This window comes from Amblyomma maculatum, chromosome 1 (genome assembly GCF_055883805.1).
Source record: "Amblyomma maculatum isolate TAMU_Amacu chromosome 1, ASM5588380v1, whole genome shotgun sequence".
Taxonomy (NCBI): domain Eukaryota; kingdom Metazoa; phylum Arthropoda; class Arachnida; order Ixodida; family Ixodidae; genus Amblyomma; species Amblyomma maculatum.
In genome coordinates, this window is record NC_139344.1 from 23,598,293 (window position 1) to 23,622,373 (window position 24,081).

General features: G+C 45.9%; 1 protein-coding gene across 2 annotated transcripts; it reads right to left on the minus strand.

Annotated features, from left to right (window-relative positions):
* Nucleotides 1-4,458: 4,458 nt before the first annotated feature.
* LOC146201943 (uncharacterized) lies at nt 4,459-23,721 on the minus strand. Of its 2 annotated transcripts, none has more exons than XM_084587865.1 (5): nt 22,895-23,721; nt 18,750-18,910; nt 15,748-16,894; nt 11,863-12,282; nt 4,459-6,311 (listed from the first exon to the last, which is right to left on the minus strand). In XM_084587865.1, the coding sequence occupies exons 1-5, from the start codon at nt 23,297-23,299 to the stop codon at nt 5,820-5,822; spliced, it is 2,625 nt and encodes an 874-aa protein (XP_084443991.1). In that variant the 5' UTR covers nt 23,300-23,721; the 3' UTR covers nt 4,459-5,819. The 2 variants fall into 2 exon arrangements, with proteins under 2 accessions (XP_084443991.1, XP_084443992.1); XM_084587866.1 differs by having other exon boundaries at nt 6,102-6,307.
* Between the last annotated feature and the right edge of the window lie 360 nt (nt 23,722-24,081).

A 24,081-nucleotide genomic window follows, 5' to 3' on the forward strand; every position in this document is an offset into this window, starting at 1 on the left:
CGAAAACTGCGGCGACTTAGCGCGCAATTTATGGTTCCCGCGATAAGAAAACTGCAAAAGGCATGGTCCGGCGTGTGATGACGCATCGGCGAGCAAAAAGCGCGGAAACGCCCCCGTAACGAGCACGCTGTCCAAGCGGCGATCAGGCACAAGCGAAAAAGCAGTCAAAGCGATCTGCGCACCAACTATCGTTAGCCGAAGTTAACGTGCCAGAGCATTATCTCGCACCCGATGACTATCGCTTCGTGGCGCTGGCGGCAGTCCGGCCAGGCCACACGTTCCGTCCTTCGTGTTAAGTCTGTGGGCGGCTGTACTTGCTTCAGCAAGTTGAATCGTAGGGCCAAAATTTAGGAGAAAACAAATAAATAAGAACGCTAATGAAATCCACTCAGTGCTGTAGACAGCGGCAAATGTATGACCAAGCAGATTCTGCTGGATAAAGCCAATAGCCGTCAAAATTATAGTCCGATCGACAGTCTCTGGCAGGACGAGGGCAGGACATTTGAGTAGTGTAAAGGCGGGCTGTAGGCACCTTCAGTACATAGCATTTCTCTACATCATGTACGAAATTGTGAACCCTACTGAGTTTCACAAGCCTTTTCTATGAATCTACAAGCACGCGCTTAGGTGGGCTGGGAACTCTCAGCTTTTGTTCGCGAATGAGTCTGCAAGTTACTTTTTTGGCCACAATGCTTGCCTACGCAGTAAAGTCTTGCAGTGTGCGAGAACGAAGGTGCGGGTAATGCACAGAATAATCGCAATCTTCCTGGGACATTCTCCATGCGCCTTGACTTATTTCTCTGGAGCCTGGTGGAGTAGGCCCTCTTCACTTGTTCGTGCATCGATGTGTCTCGCGTTTTAACGCGATACCGTTAAAGGTTCCGTGCCGCAGAAAAGCCGGTGTCAGCGTTGTGATTGTAACGCGTGAGTCAGAAGAAATTAAAGGAACAATAACAGTTTAGCGGAAACCAGCGGCTTCGAACACGGTTCCTTCGCAGTGCGAGGCGAGCACGCAACCACTCCGCCACAGAATGGCATTGCTTCTCTCTGGTTAGGGACGTAATTTGAAAAAAAAAAAAAAGAACTAATTACGGAAGTAACAGTTAAACGAGTAGCAAAGAACATTTCTTCTTGCTTGTGGTGCTCAATGGAAAATTACTTCGATCTTACGGCGCTGCCGCAACAGAAGGCTCGAGCCGCCACCCGATTCAAAGCCTTATACATTCATTCATCGTCTTCAAAGTATTGTAGTTTAAGGACAGCGGAAAAAAAAAATTAGACTACAGACGTTAAGCGGGAAGAATAACTAAACTTTGGTTATATGATTGGTGGTTAAAATCAAGATAGTGGCTAAATTTCCCTCTGCACTAAATAAAAAAAAGCAGTGGTGTGACATTAGAAGCATGTCGCTATGAGGCGGAAGAGCATGAGAAGGCGATGTGAACGGGACCAGGTAACGCTGTCGCGTTGAACTCTTACAGGCGAAGATTAAGCATCCCCCAATGTTTTTATTAATCGGCAAACTACCAATTTTTATTACCTGTGGTGCTTAGATGTCGAGGGCTCACTTGCCTGGCCTATTCGCATCTACTGAACCGGCTCGTGAGGGGTCTCCATGCAGATTCTTTAAGGAAGTTACTGAGAGCTACTTTCAATTTCTTTACCGTGCAGGCGCTTTTGTCAAGATTACTTGCATATGTTCTGCAGAAGGCATATGACTATGGTTGCTATTGACTCTTCGTTCCTTGTACCGTTGAATCGAAGCCTTATCAGGGACTTTTTGACACATGTGTTTTAAACATATTAAAGGAATACGCCGAGCAATCATATCAAAAAGGCCGCGCATTCATATCACAGTGACACTCGTCCATTCGGGAGCGCCATGTACAATGAAGACCCACGATCATAACTAAATCAAAAGGACAAACATCTTCGCTATCTGTAGGCAAAGATCTAATTCCACACGAGGTGAGCAGTAACACTTTTTTAATAGTACTTTGTAGCACGTCCCTGAAATAAACCTCTTCCCAATAGTGCAACAAAACGTGATCTACAGGGCACGTGAGAAACGTATCTTATACCCCTGTCACACGGTCAATTTCAAAGGCGATTGAGTCGATAGCCTTCGAGATTTTCGATCGCGATTGAACTCGAAGGACTCGTGCCACTGCTACACGGCAAAACTCGAAGGCTGTTGAAATAGTTCTGGTGTTAGGCGTCAAACCTTTGTGGCACCACTATCGTTGCTTTCGGTTTTGCTTAAAGAACTAAAATATTTCTATAAATTCAAAATAAAATGTAAATGTTACCTTTTTTTTTTTTTTAGTAAAAACAGATGTTTAGTTGTTATTAAAGAACAACTTTTTTTCTTTTTTGTTAAACGCGTTGACGTTCATATGGCTGTGCTATTCATTGTGTTTGCTTTTCTCGGCGGTGCAGGTTACAGTGGTAGAGAGTACAAAAATAATGCGCCCTAAAAAGGTTGATGCTATTTTTATATTACGAACACTAATATTTTGCCGTGTAAATTAAAGATATGAAGTAATAAGCATTGTTCATGTTTTTGTATCGTAAACGCGCTATGCAGGAGAGTGCACGTGGCGCTCCTCGGAACAACACTAGCAACCTTGCACGCCGTTCGAAGGCCTCCGAGATCTCAATAGAGTTCTGAGCTGTTCCGTTGACTCGATAGATTATCGACTCAATGACCACTGAAAACGCCCGTATGGCAGCGTTCGAAGGCCTTCGAGTCGATGGAAAAACGGTTCGAGGGCCTTCGAAATGCCCGTGTGACAGCGGTATTAATTCTCCTTGTCTAGCGTTCCATCGCCCTGAAGAGCGATAAGGATTTTGCCTTATCGCTCTTAAGGGGCTTTAAGTGCCAACTAGAATTTTGAAGGCGAAAGCCTTTAATGGTTCATACTCCCGGCGTCCGGTCACACTATAGCTGTCAATCGAATGACGTCATCATGACAACAGGAAAATAAAAAATCCTGTCTCCCCTGGGAACCGAACCTCCATCCCTCGAATCCCTATGCCGAGCGCTTTGACAAACTTTGCCACGTCCGGGAAACGCATATCATAATTCTCCTTGTCTACCGTGAGGATGATAGTAGCGATAACAATAACGCTGCAATTAGTTATAATGACAATGATGACAGTAGCGATGATAATGACTGTGCATTTAGTTCGCAATGACAATAAGAACAAACGTGATGTACCCTGTGCAGCAGAAAAGCTCAGGCTTTCGCATTTCTGCGGTGTAGATTCAACAGTGATCTCGGAATTTTTTGTGCAAGGAGTATCTCAGTTGGAGAAGAATTTTGCCTCGCCTGAAAGAAAATACACGCCAGATTCCTTCCTGTTTCCTCGAGACGACAGACAGTTCTGTGAATGACGAATAAGTTTGCATGCGAAAGCGAAGACAGCATACTGTACTTTATTAGGGATCTAAATGTATCAAGACACGCAGAAAATATGCCGAGCAACTAAATATGCTCGCTTGGCTGGACACACAGGCTACTTAGTGCGCGAGACAACAAGCTTAAGCGCGTAGCTTCGTGCTCCTTCTAAGCGACAACAGCGCGAAGTAATGGGTACACACTATAGAAAAAAAGAAAGATGTGACGAACAATGTATGAAAAGGAAACGCATGTGAAAAAAAAAAATACCTGAGACACGCTTGAGCTTCACTGCTAGAGTGGAATGCGTTAGCATTAATGGACCTCGTTGTCTTTCCTGCCTGTCATTCGCTACCATCTGATTATAATGCGATCGACTCGCATAACAACTAGCTTTAATCTGTACATTCGCATATTTCTCGATTTTTTAAAATTCACAACAGTATTTGCTTTCTATAGCAACGCTGATTTGTACTCAGATACTAGCTCCTAATTAGCATACACTTAGTTAGCATCTGTGTTTTCGAGGCACTCCGCTGTCAGACATCAAGGCATTCACTAAGCCCCCATCTAACAAACTTGGGCCAGCGTATTCGTCTCGAAACGACAGTGCCCGAATTAGACTCCCAATAGCCGCGCCCCAATTAACCACCAATTTATTTTTTAATATTCCTATTTGCCCGTGTTATACGTAATTCCTAAATAATTTCGACGTAATCTAGACCTTTGCCTGAATTGTTTCGACACTTTAAGGTTACTCGGACTAATCGGTCATGAAAGACGTATTCGCTGGCGACGCCAACGACGCCGGGTTTCCTGTGACACGGGCTTTAACGCTGCCGCTTACTTTCCTTTTTTTTTTTCATTCATTTTGTACCAACTAGTCGAGATGTCGGTTTTACTGAGTGTGTTCACATAGCTAAAATGTGTTGGTGGGTGTGGCACTCGCTGCAACTAAAGGTTGCACTGACCGAAGCAAGGAGCGCAATTTGGTCTTCCCCGAACGCTTTGGACCGGCGCAGGTTACCTTGGCTTATTGCAAGAAAAAAATGCTTGCTTTCGGAAGAGGGAAATATTTTATTTACAAGATGGGCAAGAAGTAAGGGTGGCAAACATTATCTAGTGCACGACATACGTCACGCCAAAATATGCGAGTAAAGTGGCGACACTGAGTCTTACATAGGCGTATTGTAAGGCTTAACCATTAAAAGAAAGTGCATTTAAAACAAGGTTAAAACTGGGTAAAATAAAACTGCTGCCTCCTTTCGTTGCCGCTGCGCGAGCAATCCCGTTAAACGCGAATGAAACGAATGCCCCACCTCGAGTTATGACAGGCGCATGATTTTCCCGAAGTGTAACCACAGATCGTTGAACCATGTAACAGCATTGACTTATTTGCATATTTTTGCAAATCCCAGATAACGTTACAATCCTTTTACGAGCGAAGTGCTGGTGCCGCGAAGCACTGCTTAACCATTCTCTCTCTCTCTCTTTTTTTTTATGCCGTGTTAGGTGAACGTTTGAATACCTCATGTTTGAGCAGACAGACACTAAGGGATTCATAGGAATGGACGACATACAGCAAAAACAGAAAGGCTTGCGACCTTGCTGGGTTCTAAAAATGTTGCACTGTTATCAATGTCGGCATCAGAGGTAGAGTTGCTGCTAAAGGACTTAATATTTTCTCTATTATAGATGCTGTAAGTGTTCCCCTCTAGTGTAACTGCTGCGAAGAAAATACCTAGAGAGCAATATTAGCGAAAACTCGTGATTTCGTCAGTGATCTTCCGAAATAATTTTAAACTAAGTAAGAGCACCACATGGGCTCGAAATGTACAGCCTCATCTGAGTTGCGATGAAAAACTTTATAAATTGTTGCTGTTTGAAAGGAATCGGAGAGAAGGCACCATCCAAACTAAATAAGAGCTCGCGATCAGGTGATATGGAGGTTTACAGCAAGTATCTACTGCTCGCACAGTTTCCGACGAAACACAAATTTCGCACGTTCCGCACCTATTTACGAAATTCGGGATGAAGCTACGTCAGGCTTTGATTTATTGCTTCCGATTATTCATTCTACGTCAATGTGCGAGAATTACGCATTGCACCTTCGGCAAGACTCCGACCTGTCTTACACAAATTTAGGTCTCTACTGCGTACAATTCCTTTTTATTGTTAGAGGTTTCTTCATTCAGAGAGACCAGATATAAATGAGAAAAATGTCCTGACCTGCTGCAAAAACACCACAGTCATAAATTTAAAACCTTCATTCTCATAATAAAACAGTTTGCACACGAAAGGTTACATGGCTCGTCCGAAAGATAAATACTGAACGCAGTATACAAAGAACAAGCGAACCGATGCAAATATGCTGGGTACTGGGTCTCCGGATTGAAGTCAAAGACGAGAATGCCGTGTTCAGTTCAACCCCCTAACGCTGGTCTTGAAGTAATCCTCCACGAAATGAAGGCAGCTGTCGAATACTTGTTCAAATTCCTCCTGGGGGTCAGGCCGGGTCGGACATTTGGGAATGCAATCGTAGATTAGTGCTAAAGGCAGAAGCTCGCTCCTGGCTGATTCGAAGGAGATTTCCAGTCGGTTCATTGAAGATCCTGGCCACCAACTGTTGTCGCTCTGTAGAAAGCAACCGACGAGCTGGAAAGGCTCGATCTTGTCGAAGAGAAACCAGGCGGCTGCGTACTTGCGATCCGATATAATCGAGTGCAGCGCCCTTCGTAGCGCCATCTCATGCCAGCGGAGCGGTGCGAGGACCCTCATGTCGAAGGGCCGCACGCGGCGGGCTCCGTCGAATATGCGGAGGACGAGCAGGGCTTTGCTTCTCACGACGATGTGCGCGAGCCGCTCGTAGAAGGTTGGGTGCGCGTTGGTCTCGTCTCGCAGAATGTCTAGCTGCGAGCACAAACAAAGCGACAATGAGACCTTAACAAGACGCAGGAACTACACAGAGCGACACACGGCAAACACGACTCAACGGTGAAGGAAAAGTCAACTGTCTAACACAGCCCACACTAAATACGAGCCGACGAGCTTTAAACGTTTGCAGGTGCTGACGTGGACGCAGTACACACAGGTACCGATTGAGTTGAGCGCAGCTGCTAACATGAAGGAAGGGTGGAGGCGCCGAGCTCAATGTTGTGCATACACTCTTTCATATGTCCTACACCGAGCTCACGTCGGACCGGTGGCGAGAACCATATGTTTATTCTTTCCAACCTAAGCTTTTCCTTTCTTCAATACAAGCAATAAAAAGACATCTTCTGGTTCTCGCAGGTCCACCTACAGCATATAAAAGTTACAGGTCAACGGTGCTAAGATGTACGACGTTAGTGTCATTTACCGTCGCGGCACAATATCTCCCATATCATGCAGAGTCGGGATGCACGCCAGAGAAAGAAGAGAGCTGTACTCTCGGCTTCGACTTCAAACACGAAATCAACTGTACTTTGAAATCTCATCGAACTTATATCTGGTTTGTTTTTCGTTTTTACCGGACAACACCCTTAGTTCGTCCGAATCTGCTTCACAAGAAATATCAAGCGTGCATTAGCTAGCGTTCTTTGTTAAGCGCGCTAAGATCGCGCCTTCCAACTGGCCACGCCAAACATTTATCATTTACTATCACTAGTACATCTAGATGTCCCACGACACCTTTTAGCACATCATGTGGGGGAGCTGCGCTTTGACGACGGGTTGCAGTGATCCACATGGTAGGTCCACAGAGACTAGAAAAGTATAGGATAAACGCTTGTTTTGTGCGGTTTGACATCTCACAGCTGCCCATCATGGGGAAGGGGGAGACGTTGTAGCGGAGGGCTTCCAATTTATTTCTAGCAGTGGGGGTTCTAAACGTGTAAAAATATCGCACTACACACGAATGGGTTCTGCATTTCGCTTTCACTGAAATCGCCCAAGTTCGCGAGTACAGCAGCCGAGCTCCGCAGCAAGGGGCTCCTTATGCCATGAAACAGGTCAATGTGCTCCACGTACGGACACGTGACCGGACGAGTTTAGGGTGCTCTTTCATGGCTAAGCGATGAGGGGGCTTGCGCGCAGGATTTTTCTAAACTTTGCAAAAATTGGCGTTCAGACAAAAACTTTTGTGAGAATCCATAACAGAGTACGAAAGAGATGCATTCAGTCCGCAAAACGCAGAAGTCACAGGTGCGAAATAAATTCACACTTCGAGCCAAAATCAAATGTCCAAACCAAAAGCTAGCGCCTATAGTCGATTATAAGCTGCGTTTCTCAAGAAAAGAGCACGCTCGTGTAACTGCGACATAAATTACTCTGCATACACGTTTTCGTGGGCTAACCGCGATGAAATGGAGTAAGAGAAAATAGGTTTGCGTGCAACGGCTGCTCGTTATACGTTCATTTAGTGGTTCACTGAGAGCACTGCATAGCAAATTTATTGAACTTCTCTGAGAGTCTGACAACGGTTCCATGTTGAAAAACAGACCACTTGACTCACTACACTGCAAGATTATAATCACTATAAATTTTATGGCTATTTTTCTGGCAAATTCAAGCGGACTCACCGCAGTCTAATGTTATGCGCATAGCTCATGTAGAGAGCAGCATTCCCGGAAAAAGAGTAAGTGTTTTTATGAATGATCGGCGCCCAGTTCTTCGTACTGTGACCGCACATAGTATGAAGTATTTGTTCATGTTAAATTTCGTCGAATATAGGAGGTCACACAGTTGTTCCCTTTCCGAACTGGTTTAGATTATTAGACAGAAGGTTTAGTGCGCTTATTCCTAATGCACACTTGTCAAGGAATAAAACGCTAAGCTAAAACGCCCCATCATTCACTCAGTCGACCCACATCTAAGATCGCGACTCCCTCCCAGATATCCTCGCCATCGGAAAACTCTAAATCACTGACTTCGCTTGAACCCTGCGTTTACAAACGACATGCGATGCCGTTTTGGTGACAACTGCAGTACGACAGACACTATTCAACGTGTCCTGCTTTTTTTATATTATTCAAGACACACAAGTAGAGGAGTGCTTACTGTGAACGTTGCATGGCGCTCTCCCCATACTGTGTTTTAGGCCCCTCAGCCTGCCTTAGGCGACAGATACACGTATTAAACTTTCTTTTTGCGTATTTGCGTATGCAGTGACCAGAGAATGGAGGTGCCGAATTAGCCTAAATCTAAAGAAGGAACGCAACATGTTAGTAACAAAGAAGTCCATGAACGAATTAGCGGTGAGGGGGAGGGCAGTAGAGTTCAGGATCTCGCTACAGAATAGACATTCAGCTCTAACCGAAGATGGCGACATTACCCTAGAAGCAATGAACAATAATTTCAGAGATACATTACTGAGTGCGGTGTAGAAGTAGGCGGTAGGATAGTTAGAGAGGATACCGGTAAGCTGTCTAAGGAGACGAAAGATCTGATTAAGAAACGCAAGAGTATGAAAGCTTCCAATGAAACAGACGTACCAGATAGAATTGGCAGAGATATGGCAGCTAATCAATAAGCGCAAAGTGGCCGATATAAGGAAGTATAACATGGAGAAAATTGAGCATGCTGTAAAGAACGGCAAAAGTCCTAAGGGGGGGGGGGGGGGAGGGGGGAAGAAGAAATTAGGCATAGGCAAAAATCAGATGTATGCGCTAAAGGACAAGGCGGCCACGTCATCACGAATATGGACAGGATAATCAAAGTAGCCGAGGAGTTCCATACTGACCTCTACAGTAGCCAAAGTAGTCAGGACCGCAATGAGATTGGCGGCAGGATAAACCGTCAGACGTTCCACCAGTGATGAAGGACGAGGTCAAGAAAGCAATAGAAAATATGAAAAGGGGAAAAGCAGCTGGAGAGGATCAAATACCTATAGATTTGTTGAAGGACGGGGGGGATATCGTGCTAGAAAAACTGGCCACCCTATATACGAAGTGCCTGGTGTCATCGACGGTACCGGAACCACGGAAGAACGCAACCATTATCCCCATTCATAAGAAAGGGGATGCTAAGGACCTTAAAAATTACAGAACAATCGGCTTACTGTCTGTTACGTATAAGGTATTTACTAAGGTAATCGCTAATAGAATCAGGACAACCTTAGACTGCAATCAAGCAAAGGATCAAGCAGGTTTTTGGAAACGGTACTCTACTATCGATCATATCCATACCATCAATCAGGTGATAGAAAAATGCTCGGAATATAGCCAGCCCTTATACATAGCATTCATTGATTACGAAAAAGCAATTGACTCAGTAGAAACCTCGGCGGTCAAGCAGGCATTGCGAAATCAGGGGGTAGACGAGCCGTACGTGAAAGTGCCGGAAGATATACACAGGGGCTGTACAGCAACCATAGTTCTGTATAAGTAACAAAATTTCTATAAAGAAGGTGTTAGGCAAGGAGACACGATCTCCCCAATACCATTTACAGCTTGCTTTGAAGAAGTATTTAGAGACTTGTAATGGGAGCAGTTAGGGATAAGGGTAGATGGAGAATACCTCAGCAATCCGCGATTTGCTGATGACATCGTCTTGCTAAGGAACTCAGGAGATGAACTGCAAAGAATGATTGGTGACCTAGACAGGAAAGGTAGAAAGGTAGGCTTGAAAATGAATATGCAGAAGACTAAGGTAATGTTCAACAGCCTCGGGAAGGAACAGCAGTTTACGTTAGGTAGTGAAGCACTGGAAGTAGTAGGCGAATATGTCTACTTAGGACAGGTAGTAACCGCAGATTCGGACCATGAAAGGGAAATAACAAGAAGGATAAGATTGGGATGGAGCACATTTGGCAAGCACTCGCGGATTATAACTAGTAGCTTACCGGTATCGCTCAAGAGGAAATTATACAACAGTTTCATCTTACCTGTACTCACCTATGGGGCTGAAACGTGGAGGCTAACCAAGAGGGTTCTACTTAAGTTGATGACAACGCAGAGGGCTATGGAACGAAAAATGGTAGGGGTAACATTAAAAGATATGAAGTGTGAAGAGTGGGTCAGAGAAATAACTCAAGTTACCGACATTCTAGTGGAAATTAAGAAGAAGAAATGGGCATGGGCAGGACATGTAGTGTGAAGAGAGGATAACCGATGGTCGCTTAGGGTAACAAACTGGATTCCAAGAGAAGGAAAGCGTAGCAGGGGGTGGCAGAAAGTTAGGTGGGCGGGTGAGGTTATGAAGTTCGCAGGGGTCAAGTGGATGCAGCTAGCACAAAACCGGGTTAATTGGAGAAATATGCGAGAGGCCTTCGCCCTGCAGTGGGCATAGTCAGACTGATGATGACGATGATGATTAAAAAAAAAACAGCGAACGTATTGAAAGCTTTAATTTCACCTTGCATGTCACCCTCTCTCATTTTTCACGCTGTGAACTTGCAAGCACATTTGTCGGACTGTGCATCTCATCACTTATGGTTTAACATTGCTTGAAGGTGCACCTTGGTGCGCATTTAATGGCCGCATTCTATCTCCCCATACTTCTATTTCTTTCATTTTCCACACCTTTTTAGCTCCGTCTCAAATTTCTTTCCTGCGCAAAATAGCATGTCAGCGAATTCTAAATGCAGGCTAAATTTTCTGCTTTTCTTGAACGGTTTTCTTTCTCTCTCTCATTGTCATGGCTCCAAGTGTAATTTATGGACTTTCGAACGAAGTAAAACAAATTGATTCATTGGCGCGCCTGTTAGAAACGAATGTGATTTTAATGATATCATAATTTCCAACTGCAGCAAATTTAAACCTGTCTAGGTAACTGCGGCTTGAGCTGTTACATGCACCGAGCAGTTGATCCTCAAGGTAGCGACTTTTCGGCTCTTTGAAGCCGTGGGTAAACTTACAGGAGGTACAGCCTTTGTAAAAAGTGCATAAACCAGAGGGTCTGCTTCTGAGCCTTGTTGTGGCGCTGATTTAGCATTTGTGGAAGTCTTCCCCAGTGGAGAGGGCAGGACGAAAAATCTTCTTACTATCATGAGATTTGGAACACTAGAAATGCATTACAAGCCCCGCGATGTGGCTCAGAAGCAGACTCCCTGGGCTCTACACTTTTGACAAAGACTGTACCTCAGGGCTAGATATCTAAATCACAGGCGGCTCAATACAGCCTACGCAGTAGCTGCGCGCAAACGTGGTTGAAGTTCGCGCAGCTTCGAGCGTGCCCATGTTAACAGACGACGTGAGCTTCTCAGTCTTAAAAATATTAACCCGGTTTCCTCCCGAGTTTGAATATGTTTTTAACAGTTTGTTTTTAACAGCCAAAACTCACTGCAATCATAAGAATAATTCGGATTTAAGCACAGCTTGTACACAAATTTGCATTGTGACCAGAATGTCATTTGGCACCCTTTTTGCATCTGGCTGAAATGGCTATAGAGGCTGACGCATAAGCAAAAGACAGGCAGAAACTGCCCTGCATGCAAGCAGCGAGGTGTGTCGTATTCTTTGCGCTGAAAAACGACGGTTATCACCTGAAATAGGCTCTTATTCTTCCCCATCATGGCCTCGAACGCTTGAGGAACCAGGCCACCCAGGTGCCAGCGGGCGATCGCCAGCACTGTGAGGGACCGAGACTTTGCAAGTCCATTGAGAAGCATCACAGAGGTCTCCTCCGCGGTGCGGTAAAGAATGGCCACCTTGCGCAGTGCCACGCTGTTCTCGAAGAGTGACGCCAAAGCCAGCGCTCCTTCTGGCGTCATTACCTCCGGCGTGTCAATGAAGAGCGTGTGCAGCGTGGCCTCAGTCTTGCGCAGTGCTCCCAAAAAGAGCACCATGGAATTTGGAGAAACAGCACCTCCGCGGATGTAGAGTTTGCGAAAGGCCGGCTGCCGGAGGTCCGCGAGGGTGCGCCTAAGAAGAGGCACCTCGTCGTTGCGCCAAACGACGGTTACCTGCGGGAAACCATTCGTTGAGACACAAAGAACTTCCTTCAAGGACGAAAAAGGGAGAGAAACGCATGCGGAAGTTGCGGTTTCGACAACTGAATACGACACCGCTCAGTGCACAGAGAGTCATAAATGAAATTGTCGCCGCATGAAGGGCATGGCTTCTTCGCAGTATCGCACGTGCACAACTAGCTACGGGCACTATAATTATCGTTTTGAGTGCGCAGTGCCGCGGCGTTGGCTTGAGATGACTGAGTACGAGCGAATTTTCCTCCTGGCCTCGTTTCGCCCAAGGAGGTTATGGTTTCGCCTAACTTAGAGAATTTTCGGAACGTCTGGAATTCGCTTCCGGCCGTCCGTTTCTCCAGCTGTTTCGTCCAAAATTGAATTATCTTTCGCTTGGCTAAGCTCGAGATTAGATATTTCTGAAGGACTTGCTCTTGCTGTCCTCTTCGGACGCTGCTTCTCAGGCGCTACTGCACATTATATTGCCTGCATTCAATGTGCTTGCCGAAACACCCTTCCTCTTATTGCCTTCTGAGAAAGAGAGAAAGAAAGTGAGACTATATATAAAACTCGCTTTTCAACTAGGAACGGAGCGTGATGAAAACGACACAGTAAGTGTGACCGGAAGCAGACTTTCGAGGCACGCCGAGGATTGCATACATACAAGATGTATTCAGTTAAAAAAAAAAAAAAGGTTTGACTCGGTTTGGTTTATGGGGTTTAAGGTCCCAAAACTACTCAGACTATAAAAGATGCCATAGTGGAGAGCTCCGGAAATCTCGACCACCTGGGGTTCTTTAACGTGCACTGACATCGCACAGCACACGGGCGCCTTGCTTTTCGCCTCCACCGAAAAGCGACCGCCGCCGAGATTAGATCCCGCATCCTTGGGTTCAGCAATAAAGTGCCCTAACCACTTTCGCCTCCTTCTTCCTAAATTCTGGGTCCAAACTACTCTGCCTTTGCCGTTTCGCCTCAACCTTTTCCGCTCGGAGTTCAACATTCTCTTGCCGCTTTCGTCCCATGGCCTCAGCTCAACATGCCTATCTGGGGTACAAAAGCGTCTGTTGCAGCTCTTCGCTACAGCTCCTCTTTCTCTCGTTTTTTCCCCTCCCCCCTTCATCTTCTCCCACACGGCACAGTCGAGGCATGTACCGAGAGGTGAAACACTTTCTGCGCCTTTAATTTCCGCAGTGAACGTCTTCATTTTATTTTCATTGTCTACCGACAGCAATGTGGAGGGCTCAGCTATCCTTAACGACGAATGACGAATTCAGCGTCCTTAGCGCTCGCCTTAACTTCGAATGATTACCTTATTCCTAGCTACCATGCTCGTGAGTACCGACCGCTAAGTTAAAAAGCACGACGCATTCAATAGGTCCACCTTTTTTCAGTTTGAACCAACGCGTCCCGCAGTCCAAAAGTTCTGGGTTCAAATCACAGCGTAACTAAAATTAAACCAATTTACTTTTCAGCTTCAGCACTTTCATTTCGTCACAGGAACCTCACTGAGAATTAGGCGTCAATTCAAACATCGTTTGACCCTTTTCCGAATTTCAGCAACTATTTGCTTCCATCGAGATTTTTTCGCTCACGGCCAACGACGCTGAATTTTCTGCTACACGGGATCCTTAACGGTATAGATTCCTAAGCACAATCCCTTGAACTCCCATAGTCGCGAATTCGGACACATCTCCACTACCTCAAAAGGTTTCCTGTTCGTGGTGGCCTAACATGCTTAAACAGCGAAAGCAGGACGGCGTTAACGGCGGCGTCATAGCTTACCGAACTCTAATGTGAAAAGGATAAGAGGCATTCAGATTAAAATTATCATAATTTATGTCTGCATATTTACGTTTTTATTGTGCATCAAAATATAATTCAAAGGTTGGTCTGGTTTGTGGGGTTTAACGTCCCTAAGCGACTCAGGCTATGAGAGATGCCGTGATGGAGGGCTACGGAGTAATTTCGACCACCTGGGGATCATTAACGTGCACTGACATCGCACAGCACACGGGCACCTTGCTTTTCGCCTCCATCGAAAAGCGGTCGCCGAGGCCGAGATTCGATCCCGCGTCCTTGGGAAAAGTAGTCGAGCGCCGTAACCACTGCGCCCCCCCGGAGGGGACCGTTCCATTTGACATCTTGCTCCCATACAAAATTCCCTTTTAGAAACTGGAATGTTTCGCAGCATGGAAATTTTTTGCTTTTATAGTTTAAAATGTGAGCAAACTTGGATAATTAGCAGAGAAAGGAGAGTAGCGCGTCGTATCCTAGGTTCATATCAAATACTAGGTTTTCCGTCGGCGCTGATGGTTGCTGAAGACTTGAGAGATAAAAACCGCATTTTCCATACTTCGACTGCCATAACTTCCATTCACCAACTTATTATAAATTCATCACAGTTCATTCATCTCTGCATAGTTTGCTAAACTTAGCACACTCATGTGAACAATCTCACGCCATATATATCTGGCTCACTAATATATTCACACTTCAATTTTCTCGTGTCTTCTGCAGTTTTCTGCAGGGGACGCAATAACCTTTTATTAACGCGTACTGACTCGTTTCATTGAATTTATTGTTATTACCTGCACTGCAATATTGTACTTTATTACTGCCCTCCTGGATGGTACTTATTGATCAGAATATGTAAAAAAACAAATTCAGAGTCTTGTCCCCTCGAAGGTACACTACGACGAATTTCTGCCATGGCCCCCAATGCGTAAGGGGTAGTCAATATTACGATCCTTAGCAAAAAAAAAAAATTGCGCCTGAATAAATAAATAAAAGTGTCGAGTTTAAGTTGCCCTTAAAATTTTATTGCATCTTATTCTGATTTCGAATGGTTTTGGTAGTAGCTGAAAACTTCATCTTAGGAAGTACACGACACTGCAGTTTCATTCAAACATGAGCGGAAATTGAATTCGCATGTGCCAAGGGCGCACTTGTGGTTAGGTGTTGACAGACATATATGCAGCAAGAACGTCGCAATAATACACTCTAAACACGAAAAAACCTATAAGGGATTAAAAAGGGAGCAATTACGAAGGTGTGAAATGAGGTTTCTATGTCCTCAAGTTAATGACATAAAAATTTAACGTGCAACGGTTAAAGGTTTCATTTCAAAACTAAGTCAAATAAATGTTACTTAAAAAGAAACTATCTTTCTGTTGCCAAATTAAAATGTAGCATTTCGTAGTTAGTGGTGAAAATCGACGTGAGGGCTTGCGGACAATATCGTGCCCCTACAATAGAGTGCGCTACAGGACATATATGACACTCTCTTTTTACACTCCCTTATAAGCTTACTCATGTTCAGAGTGTATCTAGCTTATTCTACCCCCCCCCCCCCCCCCCCCTTGACGATTGTTTGTGCTGTGCTGCGCATTAAGTAATAAATTAGGAAGGCAGGATAAAAGTTTGAAGGGGGACATAGCAGTCGGTCGTTGCGACGCCAATTACCTTGCTACATCCGTGCCCTTGTACCATGGCCCGGATTGTAAGGGCCCGCTCCAGGGGAGTATCTTCAATGCACCCGACGTACAGGTTTTTCAGAGGAGAGTCTGGTGACAAACCTTCCATAAGACACCGGACGTCGGAACTATTCAGATGACATTCGCAGACGTAGATTTTTTCCAACGACACGTTCAGCTTGAGAGCGTTGCTGAACAGTTGAACAGCATTGGGCGAAGCGCTCTTGAAGGATGAACAAGAGAGATCAAGTACCTGAAGCCCTTTGTTCTTTGCTACGATATCTGCGAACGCCTTTTGCGCGATGTTGCCTCCCGGCATTTCGTCTAATATTACAGGGACTTTGAGGTATCTGAGCGTGTTGTTCTGGATCAAAGACGTCTGCAGCGCTACCAACGAATCTAAGGTTATGACAGGGTAGCCGATGCACAACTCTCGCAGTCTCTCGTTTCGCGCAAGACTTTTAAAGAACGGACTCATGCCACAATTAAGATTAAGCGTCAACTTCCTGACCATTGACGTCAGAACCGCAGGGATCAGATCTTCATACGTATTGAGAGGTTCTTCCGTAGAAACATCAAAGTAAAATTCTTCAAAGAAGTCCAATTTTGCTAATTCCTCGAATAGGCTTGACGTGACCTCGATGTTTGTCTTGACGAGCCGAAGGTCAAGAACCTTAAGGTTCACGTTGTTCGAAACCAGTGTGCACAAGTCATATCCAGCGGAAGCAGTGAGATGAAGTCCTGAAAGTCTGATGGCGCGTAGTTTACGCATGGACCGGAACGCTTCAAGTACGCAATTCCTGGATAGTCCGTGAGGCACAGGGTTGCCTCCTTCCACAGCTACTTCGACGTAGTCGTTGTGAAGCCTTAAGAGTCCGTACAGCACAGGAATATAGCAAGGAGAGATGACAACGCCATTGAGGTGCAGGCTGGTAATGCAGCGGTGATGTGAGAGTACCCACAGTGCAAGGCAGACGGACGTGAGCGTCTCCGCAGGGTCCACTTCGGTACGGTTTTGCAAGTGCAGCGTCCGAAAAGAGAGCTCGTCCGGCCTCTCCTGAACTAGTTCTGGGCCGTGTGGGTTGAGGATGCAGTTCCAGACTGGTTGAAACTGAAGCATCCAGCACAGTGTGTTCCTGCACAAGACAAGATCGTTCCGTGATTCAATGCACTGCACAGTATTTCATGAAAGCGAACTCAAGAGTACGCAGCGCTGAGGGTCATTGAGTGTCGGTGCCCAGTAGTGTAGTTGGAAAGAGGGGTGAAAAGTGCCGACTGTGTAACATAAGACGCGGACCAGCACTCTGGAGTCTGCACTCGTGCCTGTGGTTCGCAATGTTAGCGTTCCCAAAGCTGAGGAGCGCGGAAGAAAACTGTCGATGTTGTGTGCGGATACCATGACGATGTTGTCGCGGCTACTCATATTTCGTATACTAGTGAGGCCTGGATATATTGTTAACATATTGCGGTGATTACAGGGGCCAACGGGACAACGAGGTTTTGAAGCGTCATACTGAACCATAAGCATGAATGCAACGACTGGAGACTAAAAATGTTATCGCTATTGCCACTCTCTAACAAACCTCACCTAACACGTAATTCATTACAGCAAAGCAAGAATAGCATATCGTTTCAAACGTTGACGTTATTTTCACATAAAACTTACCAAGTGTGCCAAGCGGAAAAGCACAGAAAATCAATCTTTGTACTTTTAAACGAGATGTCGTAGGTTCATGCGCCAGCCAAACAGACATTCTCAGTTGCGCGTGTATTCCCTGGGGAATTTTTTCCATAGCTGATGGCAGCTACTTATGCCTGCGGTGTACTACGTATACGTATAGGCCATTCCAAGCGAAATGTCGCAGACCCCAAAAGCAACCTCCCCATCACCAATTCCTTTTAAAATATTAGGCGTGTTGGGGTTTCGGTGAGTAGGTCTTTCGTCGAAGTATTTTTCTCTAAAATTTTTCCTCATGTAAGGGTTCTTCAAATTTTCGACTAGAAGCAAAACGCTGGTTGAAGATGAAAACTTCTAAATGAAGCGTGAAACGAAGTTGCAATGGTAAATGTTTTACAATATTGTATTTGCGTTGTTGCTTTAAAACATTTTTTTAAATGAAACGATGCAAGAATATTTCATGTTTCCTTGGGTCAGTAAAATTGAGAGAGGTATCGTTTTGGATTTTTTTTAGCTGAAATAACTCTTTCACGCTTTTGTGTTTGCTGTAGTTCAAGTCGAAAATATTTTGATTTTTGTAATACTGAGCACTTTTAATTAATACGTTCCAAACTTTGTAAAAAGTGGCCTTTCCTAAAATTTAGCCTTATATTTCAATCAACGCCCTGCTTATATATAATTGGGATGATTCATTATACATGCAACAATTTTAGCTTTTAATATGGAAGATTTCATGCGAGTAAGTTTTAATCATCACCGAAAGAGAAAACGGAAATCAAACAAGATAAAAAAAAAGAGGTTTGTTAGCAATACCTAATCGCCTGCTGTGAAGTCGGCGAAGCCGTTGAAGCTGAGTATTAGTCCTGCTGTGAAAGAGGAGAAAAAATCTGCCTCGCGTCAGGCAAGAGGCAAAGTTTGCCACGAACTGCAAGACTCTCACAGCGATGCCATGTTGACCTGCCTGAGCGAATCGATGCGCGAAAATGAGATGTGGTGAACTGACAAAAACGTGGTGCTTGCGATGTATTTATATTGTCATGAAGTGAAGTACAGCACATTTTTGTTTCGTAAAGCATCGGATTACTTATGCGGACCACAACAGGAGGAGGCAACACGCTGGAGAACAAATAAACGGGTTTGGGGCGATCCGTCTTGCACCCAGGTTGTAGTGGGCGAGATTGATGAACCCACCTTGTAAGACTGCTCACAGTCGGAGTTATTCATGGCCAAAACATTACCAGTCGGAGCAGGAAGTCTGCGCAGCCGTACGCACACGAGATCTAGGATCGGCACTTACAGTTTCAAAAGCTCACCCGTCGCTGGTGCACGGTTGGTACATGTCGACACCCAGACGGCGAAGCTGCTGCTTGATCGGTTGTAGTCGGTCCATCACGGAGTGAAGCGGATAGAAATGAGCGCTCGAGGCCAGGTATCGCGCGAAGTCCTCGCAAGTCCATTGAAGAGAGTTCTCAGGCTGTAAAATAAGAAGAGAAATGATAAGAACCATCGTAAGTGTAGCTAATTGATTTTTGATTAGATACGTTTGACTCACTTGTGTCTAATGAATATTGGCTCACCACGTGTAGCATTTGACTCACTGAGTGCAATAAATACCACGTAAGAAAAAAAAAAGAAAAGAAAACGCTCTTCGTGGTCTGCCTCTGCGTTGCGCGTTCGCCTGGAGCGCAGAGAGTTTGATTCGAAGCCTAATTTCGGTCAGTTTATTTGATCGAATTACTTGTATTTTACGGCCGTCCCACTTGCCACCATCTTTATATCTACTATCGAGTGCTGAAAACACCAGAAAGATTTTCGCGTAAAGGGGCTAATAATGTTTTCGCAATAAAATGACAGGTTTCTTGGGCCTTAACACTTAAAACTGCATGGTATGACCGGAATACGCATTACCAAGGCTCATTACGCTGCTGCAGGGCTCGAGTAGTACATTCATGGTTGGTTTGTGGGGTTTAACGCCCCAAAGCGACTCAGGCTATGAGAGATGTCGTAGTGGAGGACTCCGGAAATTTCGACCACCTGAGGTTCCTTTACGTGCACTGACATCGCACAGCACATGGGCGCCTTGCTTTTCGATGGAGGCGAAAAGCAACAGCCGAGGCCGGGATTCGATCCCGCGTCCTTGGGGTCAGCAGTCGAGCGCCGTAACCACTGCGCCCCCCGGCGGGGTAGTACATTCATGTACTACCCCGCGTGAATGTATGTACTACCCAGTACATACATTCACGCTAAGATTCATGAGACGTAATGAACGCGCACGAGAATTTCGTTCGGCAGGCATCCGCAAGTTCCACGAAGTGGCTGGCTGAAAGACAATGATTTTTCAGACAGAGCAGGCAAACGCATAAATGTTTATTGCGCCCCTCGTAATGTGATGCTTATGTTGATTTTCACCGCATGGAACCACACGTAGTTGTGAAGCAAGCACTAACCTTACAGTAAATTTTGTAGGGAAAGCTACATTCCAGAACTTGCGATTTCGCTGTGGCGGTGTTCCGAGGAGGCAAAGACCTTTAGCCGTTGCCTAGCAACCGGCGTAGCTGCCGGACGCCGCGCGCTCGCCGCCGCAGCCGTTTGGTATGACGTCACACCGCTTACCTCATGGTTTCGCTCAACTTCGCCCGCTTCGCCAGCTGTGTCGCATGCCTGATAGCATGTCGCAGGATTGACAAGGAGAGCTCGCGTGCGCCGAAATCAGCTGAGGCGGCAGTATGGATGACAAGTCTGCTAAGCAGAAAGAGGTCTGGAATAGGCATCGGAACGAGATGAAGAGGGAACGAATCGCCCAGGAAACAGAGGAACAACGCACCGAACTACTTAACGTCGTGAACATGCCGCCGCGAGACGGGCACCCCTGTCTAAAACAACGTCTCTTTTTTATTGTCACAGCAACATAGCTAGGCAACCACACTAACCTGGAGTTGTAATTAAGATTAGGCAAGGCTAACCAAGCTACGCCTTAGCTTTCGCTACGTGTATCCTGGCATAACCGCGCTTTTACCACTCACTACTTACGCGACAAAGTTTGGGCGCTGTTTAGGTCAACAGAGAGGCGACAAACCTGACGTTGTGCTAGTATAAAGTCTAGTAATATGAGTGGACCCACTCTGCGACCGCACGAAATAGATAGAAACAGAACGGAAGAGTGTTGCCATGGATGAAGCGGATGAAGAGCCATGAATGAAGTTTGCTTTGGTGAAACATGGCTAAAAAGCCTCCTTGAAATTGTTAACCACGCAAATCGGCTTCGATTTTTTTGATGATATGAGGCTATAAAAAGAGCGTTAACACGGCCGTCGTGAAAGAAACAGGTGGAATGGGAGGCACGATATCTTGAACGGAACACACGCACACGGTGGTCAGTTTCTATTCGTATTTGCCGCCGTGCTATACCCCAACTTAAAAACCCGGTCATATTGTGGAACTGATCAGTTCAGTGTTCGCTGCCTTGTACTCGTTACATTTTCTGGTGGAGGTGCTGGGTGAGATTTCCCCTTTTGCTGAGTTCCACCCCTCAAGGGCAACCGAGAGTCAGCACGGATTTAACACCAGTCCACCGCAGTGGCAGCCGCCGCCTCCGAGGTCAGTCGCCAGAGTTCCGGCCTCTGTCCTGCACGCCTGTGGCCAATATGCATAGAGCGAACACTGAACGGATCAGTTCCACACACTACACTCAGCTTGTCCTCTTTTTCCTCGGACCCGAGAGGCACGCGGTCCACATCCCTCTACATACCGCACTGGCCGCTCGCCGAGCCCCCGCTCCCCGAGCCGTCGGGAAAACTAGGAACAGCGACCTGCGGAAGTGAGGCCAGGCCGCTGAGGGGGGAGGGGGGGGGGGGGGGGGGGGTGTATGCCGCATTCCTTTCGGGACCGAGGAAAAAGATGACAAAGCTGAGTGTACTGTGTGGAACTGGTCCGTTCAGTGTTCGCTGCCTCGTACTCGTTACAATATATAGTGGTGGCTCGATAAAATGCGGTAGATATGACAAGTTAGGGTTTACTCGATGCACAAATAATGCAGACTGCGATACGCGTGGAAATGTGTTTGTCTTTATCGCCCAGTGATTGTGGCTAAGGTCCAGGGTTTCCGGACCTGCCGCGTATCTCTTTGGAAGTACCGCGATAAGAAGTGTAGCTTTGCCCTAAGGGCACACTGCGTTATCAGCACTTCGAAAGTTAGCTTTCACGTTGCACTTGAAAAAAAGTCGCACCTGAATGTAGGAGATGGTCGCGAAAGAAAACTCGCCCACACATGTGCTCGTTCCTCGTTAGAGGAATTGCGCAATCGTAGCCTTATTTGCTTCCGCTAAATTCAGATCTGACCTTCCGCTATACGTGGGTTGCAGAAATGTTGAATGTTGGCTTCTATACGCAGCAGAACTTTCTAGGTCATTGCGACAAGTCCCGTTATTTCAACTACAGTCTGCTTTTCGCGCTTTTCTTGCTATAGCACTGTGGCTACGTACCGCTTAAAGATGGAAAGAAGGAACGGTACCTAGGCATTGTTCACGTGAGGTTGCTCTTAAGCGAAAGTTAAGAAAAAAAGCATATTGATTACCGTGAAATAGGATCTGTTTCTTGCTAGAAGTGCAAAGCACAGTGGCCCTTGCCGATGGCCCATTTTACTACATATAGCTCTAGGGCATGCACAACGTAGTGCTATTGTGTCTCAATCAGTCAGAAGGCTATCATGCAGGTGATTCCGAAATAAAGTCCTGAGCATATCCTTGATACATTCTGATGGTAGCCGCTACGCATTACTATTTCGCGCAGACAGTTGACGGTGACCTGGCACTGATTCGCGCAATGAGACTTCACGCAACTGGAGGCCATCTTAGAGCTTGTTATTGCAAAAAAAATATTAACGATGCATGTTTAATGAATGAGAGAAACGACCTGATTATCGCGCCATTAACCGTTATTCATAATTTTAGAACAGTATCGCACAACGACGCTGTTTGCGGCTATACGAGTGAGCTCAAAACGCTTTCGTATCACAGAAAACGTCAGCGACTTTGTGATGGTGAGCAGTTGCTTCACCGATTCGACTTCCAGCAACACTTCAAGCCGGCGTAGTTGGAAGTTTAGTTCAGAAGTATTAAAACATTAACAGTGAATAAGCATCCACACTAGCGCTGCTGTGTGCTTTATCTGTGATCCTTGGTCCATTTTCGCGAAAACGAAGTTTTCACCAGAGAAAAATAAACTTTTTCAGACTAGCCTTGCATGTTGATAAGGAAAGCAACAATTCTGTTGTTCAGCGTCAACTAATTTTCTACAATTATTTTAACAGCGCGAAAAAAAAAACGAGGGCGTTACCTCATACAACAACACGAGACAATCAACTCGCCCAGCTTTCTGTTCTTAATTGTACAACTTAGTTACGCGTGCCAAAGAGAAGTAAAAAAAAAAAAAAAAAAAAGAAGCAAATCGAAATTCTTACTATGGCTGGTCTTGTCGACTGATCTTCGTTGACGGCCTCTGTCGACGCGCTCGTGTCCTCCGAGGAAGCGCTAACGCACGGCAGAAGAGCGCCCCAGCAGTTGAAGTCCCTATTGTCGTCCCGCGCGAGGACTGCGGTGTCGAGGGCTCTCGTGGACGCGTTGCTAACAGTCGGATCATCCGGAAGGCCTGGGGTTGCTGGGTTGCAGATTGTCGTCCGCTCCGGAGCGGTTCGTTGAGACGGCTGGGTTCTAACATTGTCTGACGGGGTCCTTCTCTTCTTGGTTGCCACACCGCTGGAAGGGACACTGATGGACTGCGTGGATACATGGTAAGAGACTGGACCTTCTCGGGCAAGACTTCTGCGCTTTCTGCACGCGATCAGGCGGCTGAATCCGGCGCCCATGCTACCGGGTGGCGACAGCTGAGCAAGCGGTAGGCAAGGCTTCGCGATACGAAACACAGCTTGGGTAATTTGCACGATGCGGACGCGCTCCAGGCTGCCGTCACTTTCCAGGGAGCGAGCAGTCCAGCACTGCTGGGTGTTCTGCGCTATCCAATCCTGTCCTATACTACGTCATCTTAAACCGACGTACAACAAGCGTTCGGCCGAATTTTTGGCCGCTGTTCCGTTCACTGGTTCATTTCCAGAAGCCAAAAATGCTTAATGGTTAGCTTCTGTGACTATGCTGCTGACTGGACTTATCCAACACAATTAACTTCAAGAGCGGCACGCAAAAATTCCGCTTGAATCATAGCCGATGTGATGATCGAAGAGAAGGAAAAAAAACGTTACCGAGGCTGACGGAAGCACTGATACAGGCGTCACTGGAGATATGCAGCGTGGGCAAGATGAACGAAACAGGAACAGTTCCGTCGCCCCCTTTCCCAAAACATTTTATTTTACCATAAAGCGACCTTTCAGCGCTTCGAACCATGGTCAGCTGTTCTTCATGTGCCAAAAGTGTTTTCATTTATGCAGGTTCTTTAAAAATTGGGCAGTGTCGTTGAGACGAAACACCTCGGAAGCCTTATACATCGTTATGCAGGTTACCTCTTTTGCACTAATTTTGCTCACTCTAAATTTCCCTATCCGGAAAAAAGCCTCTGCGCATGCCGATTCTGAGTGAAATTTCAAGTTGCTCCAACAACCTATTTTGAAAACGATCCATCAGACCGCCTGACAAA

What these genes read in the sequence shown, in the direction of transcription:
- LOC146201943 (XM_084587865.1), bottom strand. Translation starts at nt 23,299, where the DNA reads ATGGGCGCCGGATTCAGCCGCCTGATCGCGTGCAGAAAGCGCAGAAGT. An exon ending in CAACCGTGCACCAGCGACGG is followed by an intron (nt 16,895 to 18,749) that starts GTGAGCTTTTGA and finishes TGTCTTGTGCAG; the next exon opens with GAACACACTGTGCTGGATGC. An exon ending in AAGGGCACGGATGTAGCAAG is followed by an intron (nt 12,283 to 15,747) that starts GTAATTGGCGTC and finishes GGTTTCCCGCAG; the next exon opens with GTAACCGTCGTTTGGCGCAA.